Source organism: Babylonia areolata, chromosome 4 (genome assembly GCF_041734735.1).
Source record: "Babylonia areolata isolate BAREFJ2019XMU chromosome 4, ASM4173473v1, whole genome shotgun sequence".
Lineage (NCBI taxonomy): Eukaryota > Metazoa > Mollusca > Gastropoda > Neogastropoda > Buccinidae > Babylonia > Babylonia areolata.
In genome coordinates this window covers 42,171,158-42,176,157 of record NC_134879.1, presented here as the reverse complement: position 1 = coordinate 42,176,157, position 5,000 = coordinate 42,171,158, and the positions used below count along the sequence as shown (strand labels likewise).

General features: G+C 40.5%; 1 protein-coding gene across 1 annotated transcript in view; it reads left to right on the top strand.

Moving 5' to 3' along the window:
* Nucleotides 1-5,000, top strand: part of LOC143281188 (uncharacterized) — a 446,958-nt gene that overhangs the window by 48,447 nt on the left and 393,511 nt on the right. The window contains exon 5 of the mRNA XM_076586227.1: nucleotides 1,462-1,802. Within this exon, the coding sequence (XP_076442342.1) occupies nucleotides 1,462-1,802 (341 nt within the window). The remainder of the gene's footprint in view (nucleotides 1-1,461; nucleotides 1,803-5,000) is intronic.

Here is a 5,000-nt window from a genome sequence, read left to right as displayed (position 1 = left end):
GAAATACCAGACAGACAGACAGACAGACAGACAGCTTTTACAGTGGCGGAGATGTTGTAGACAGAGTAACCGCCCGTTGGGATCAAGTTCCGGAAACAGTCGACGCCATATCCTTCCCCGTTTCGGTGTTCCGTGGGCAAACGCTATCGATTTCCTTTGAACTGGAAACTCTTAGATCCCACAAGTCGTTCATACTTCGAACAGCTAGTCCAGTTTTTTTTTTTTTTTACTCACTTGTGTAAACAATGTGAGTCTATGTTTTAACCCGGTGTTCGGTTGTCTGTGTGTGTGTGTGTGTGGTAAACTTTAACATTGACATTTTCTCAGCAAATACTTTGTCAGTTGACACCAAATTAGGCATAAAAATAGGAAAAATTTAGTTCTTTCCAGTCATCATGTTTAAAACAATATTGCACCTCTGGGATGGGCACCAAAAAAAGGAAAGAAAATGAAGCCTAATTATATGCAAACTGAATTTACTGTTATATTTATATTTTTTGTATTCTCTAAACTTGGCACTTTGATCTGATATTCTAACCCAACAACAAGAGCAGTCATTATTATCTTTTTTGTTGTTGTTGTTGTTCTTAAAACAGGAACTTCTTTTGCTAAGCATGGAAGTTTTATTTATTTTGCAAGCGTTTTGGTGCAGATAGTAAATAAAAGGGAAATTACTCTGTAATTAATGCTAGGGGACTTAATTTGCTTTAAACTGATCTTTCTCATCTTCAACATTACATTTTGAAATTATACTCAATACATAAAAAGCTTGGATTTTTTTTTAAAGTGTATCACAAGTGAGTCTTGAAGGCCTTGCCTCTCTTGTTTTTAAAATGACTGACTAATTGACCCACTTGTTTGTTTTTGACCCAAATCAACCCAATTCTTAAATGACAAGAGCTGCGCATGCGTCTGAATGGCCAGTGTGCAAACGCTGTGATTTGTTTGTGCACAAGAATGAGTGCTATATAAATTTGTTCTTCTTCATGTTCTTCTTGTTCTTGTTCTTCTTCTTCTTCTTCTTCCCTCCCTCTCTTCCTTCCTTGCTGTTGTTGTTGTTTTTATATTCTTGTTCTTCTTGTTTCTGTTTTTCGTCTTATTGTTCTTCCTCTTGTTCGTCTTCCTTTTGTTGTTGTTGTTGTTGTTGTTGTTGTTGTTGTTCTTCTTTTTTTTTTTCGTTGTTGTTTCTTCTTATTCTGTTCTTTCTTTCCGCCCGTTTTTGCTCCTTTCTTCCCTTCTTTGCTTCTTTCTTTCATTCCTTCATTCATTCCTTCATTCATTCATTCATTCATTTATTCATACTTCTGTCTTCCTTCCTTCCTTCCTTCCTTCCTTGTCATCACCCTCATCTCATCATCGATCATCATTATCATCATCAACATCATCACTTTAACCTTGATAATCACCACTATCCCACCCTCTCTCTCTCTCCTTCCTTCCTTCCTTCCTTCCTTCCCACAGACGGTGAAGCTGGAGGGTCTGGAGGATCGCCTCAGCGTGCCCAGCAGCCTGGCCTCCCGTTACAGCCCCGAGGGCCGCTGCAAGGTCTGCGAGACCCCCCTCAGGCACCTCCGCCACGAGGCCTCTGCCATGATCCGATCCATCCAGCTGGCCCAGAACGCAGCCTCCTCGTACTCCTCGGCCTCCTCCTCCTCGGGGGTGTCTGGGGGTGGTGGAGGAGTCGGGGGTGGAGGAGGAGGGGGAGGAGGTGGAGGTTTAGGAGGAGGAGGAGGAGGTGGAGGGATGGGCGTCGCTCCCAACATCCCGGCTCTTGTGGGTTCTTGTAGTACGCCCCAGCACAGGTGAGATGCGTGGTTTTTTTGTTGTTGTTTTGTTTTTTTTTATGGGGGGACGGAGGGAGGGGGGATTTTGTGTGTGTGTGTGTGTGTGGAGTTGTTTTTCTGTATTGTGATTATATGGGTTTTTGTGTTGATGTTTTGTGTGTGTGTCGATTTGTTTGTTTTGGCGAGAGAGAGAGAGAGAGAGAGAGAGAGAGAGAGAGAGAGTGCTCGCGTGCGCACGCGTGTGTGTGTGTTTCAACATCTTTCTTTTACTTGGTTTCTGTATCAAGATACAAGTTCAAGTACGTACACACACACACACACACACACACACACACACACACACACACACACACACACACAGACGTTTTCACAAGATTTCCCGTTATTGCAAGTTCCAGCCTTGAAAGAGTGCGCAGGAGATAAGAATAATTCACTTGGCGTTGCCACCAAGAGATAGGACAGTTTCAAATGATGGAGATTGCGGGCACGACCTCCCCCCCCCCCCTTTTTTTTCTCTCTTTTTTTTTTGCCTAATGCAATTTATGATAATGTTTGTGCTTCATCACAAGCTATCTCATGCAGTTGTTTGGTTTTTTTTTTTTTTTTTTTTTTTTTTGAGAGGTTTGAATCTACCCAGTATTCACAAGGTAGAATCTTTCTTAAAGTTGAGTTTCAGCTACAGTGAAATTATCAAAAAGGTGTAAACGTTATCGTGTGGTCTTTTTATAGTCAGAGATTCAAAAATCATCGTCTATATCTGATCGAATTTATTTTGTGTAAATGTCTGTTTCATGTGCGATTACAATATGGATGTGATCATCTCTTTTTCATGAAAACTGAACATATTATTAAGGCAGTGGTGATAGACATAAAAGCTTCATGGAAACGTCGAGGAAGAATCTGGTTTGTTTGAACCAGTGTTCACCAGTGATCAGGGTTCGTGGCTTCGTGTAAGCGTGGTGTTGTGTCTTTTGGAAAGAGCGCTTCGATTGCCATAACTCCACTCAGATGTGATTTGGTACACGCGCGCACTCTCATGTGAGACGTGTGAAAGTCCGTGCATGATAGGTTGTACCTTGTTCCAGTTGTGGTGTGTGTGTGTGTGTGTGTGTGTGTGTGTGTGTGTGTGTGTGTTTACTGAGCTTAAAAGCGTGACAATTGGTTATAATGAATGTGCAATATGTAGGAGGAATAATATGCAGTTATGGTCCCCATGTTGTTTACTTGTCTATGTTGTGATAATGCACCTGACCAAATTTCTCCAGTTGGAGATAATAAAGTTATTCTTATCTTATCTTATCTTATTTTATCTTATGACTTCAGGTCGGGGAAGGTTAGTTCACAATGCCGAGCATTAGACATTGTTGATAGGAGTTCACTTCTCCGATGGATGTAGAAGACTGTGGGATGTTTGTTAATCTTTTCTTTGTACCAGTTATAGATCACACACTCATTAAAGTACGATACAGCATACTATATAATATATATGAGGAAGTGTCTGGGTTTGTTCCAATGTACCTTTTATTTACCTGTGTGCCAGCTGAATCGGTAGCGTAGGCATCACTGACTTGAAGTTGTGTACCTTGTGTAATGCAGAGAGTTACCACTCTTTACTATTTGTTATATATATATATATATATATATATATATATATATATATATATATATATATATATATTCTTTTTTTTTTTTTTTTTTTTTTGAATGTTTGTTTTCTTTGCTTGTGTGTTTGTTTCTTTGCTTATGTGTTTTAGTTATTTCTTTCTTTTCGGCTTCCTTCCTTTGTCCCCCCCCCCCCCCCACCCCCCCCTCTTCTTTCCTTTCATTCTATCCTTTTGTTGTCTGTTTTATTTTCCGGTCTTTTCGTCTTCTCTCTCTCTCTCTCTTTCTCTTTTCTTCTTCTTTGTTTTTGTTCCTCCAGTCTGTGGTTTCATATATTATATCAAGAGCTGGTGGATGAAGGCAGCTTCCAGAGCCAAACATCCTGTTCCTCTGTCTTCTTCAGCGGGAGGAAATAGGCAGCATATGTGTGTCTGAGTGTGTGTGTGTGTGTTTGAGTGTGTGTGTGTGTGTTTGAGTGTGTGTGTGTGTGTGTGTGTGTGCGCGTATGAGAGAGAATACATTGCGTGTGCGTGTGTGTGTGTGTTTGTGTGTGTGTTTGAGTGTGTGTGTGTGCGTGTGTGTTTGAGTGTGTGTGTGTGTGTGTGTGTGCGCGCGCGCGTGCGTATGAGAGAGAATACATTGCGTGTGTGTGTGTGTGTGCATTTTCGTGCCAACATGTGGGCGAGAGAGATAGAAGAGACATAGCAGAGGGAAAGGGAAAGCATCTGCACAACAGCTTCACTCGAGGAACGAAAGGTGCAGTTCGCAACCCAAGGGAGACAACACCATGCAGTTACTTCACAGAAAGTGTTTAGGAAAAGTTGTCTCCCTTGCAATGAGTTCCCTCAGCTTGTCTCCGGGACAAAGATTCAGTTCTTCGCTGGAAGGATAATTATGGGATTTTATTGCAGAGTGACTGAGTGATTGGCTGACTGATTGATTGCCCTTTGTATTGATCATGGTATTAAAAAATAAGGGTATAAATAATGTCTTGGACATACTTTGCTGATATGTTCAAAAGTAGAACACACACACACACACACACACACACACACACACACACACACACACATATATATATATATATATATATATATATATAAAAGAGATAAAATGATTATACTAATGTTTTCTTGGGGAAAATATAGGAAATCATTCTTAGCATAACTTCAGAATAAATAGATATAATTATATTTGCTAATTTTTATCCACAGAGGCATACGCTATTCCTGACGTAAAGAAAGAAGCAGTTGTTTTTGCTTGTGGGTTTTTTTGCTTTTTGTGTGTGTGTGTGTGTGTTCTTTTTGTTTGGAGGGAGGGGAGGGGGGGGGGGAGGGTAGGGCGAGGGCGAGTTGCTATAATGTGAATTGATAATTCATATATTTCACGGGTGATTTTTGAACGTCTTCCAAGCAGTTTCCGACGAGAGTGTGGGATCGTCACACGGTTAAAAGGCACTTAGCGTGCATGCTGTTTAGTTCTTTGCTCCTCTTATGGTGAGTCCATCAAACCTCTCTACTACTACTTGAGATATGAATGATGATGATGGTAAATAATAATTCTAATAATAATAATAATAAAGCTTACAAACTATAACCTCCCACCGTTAAAAAA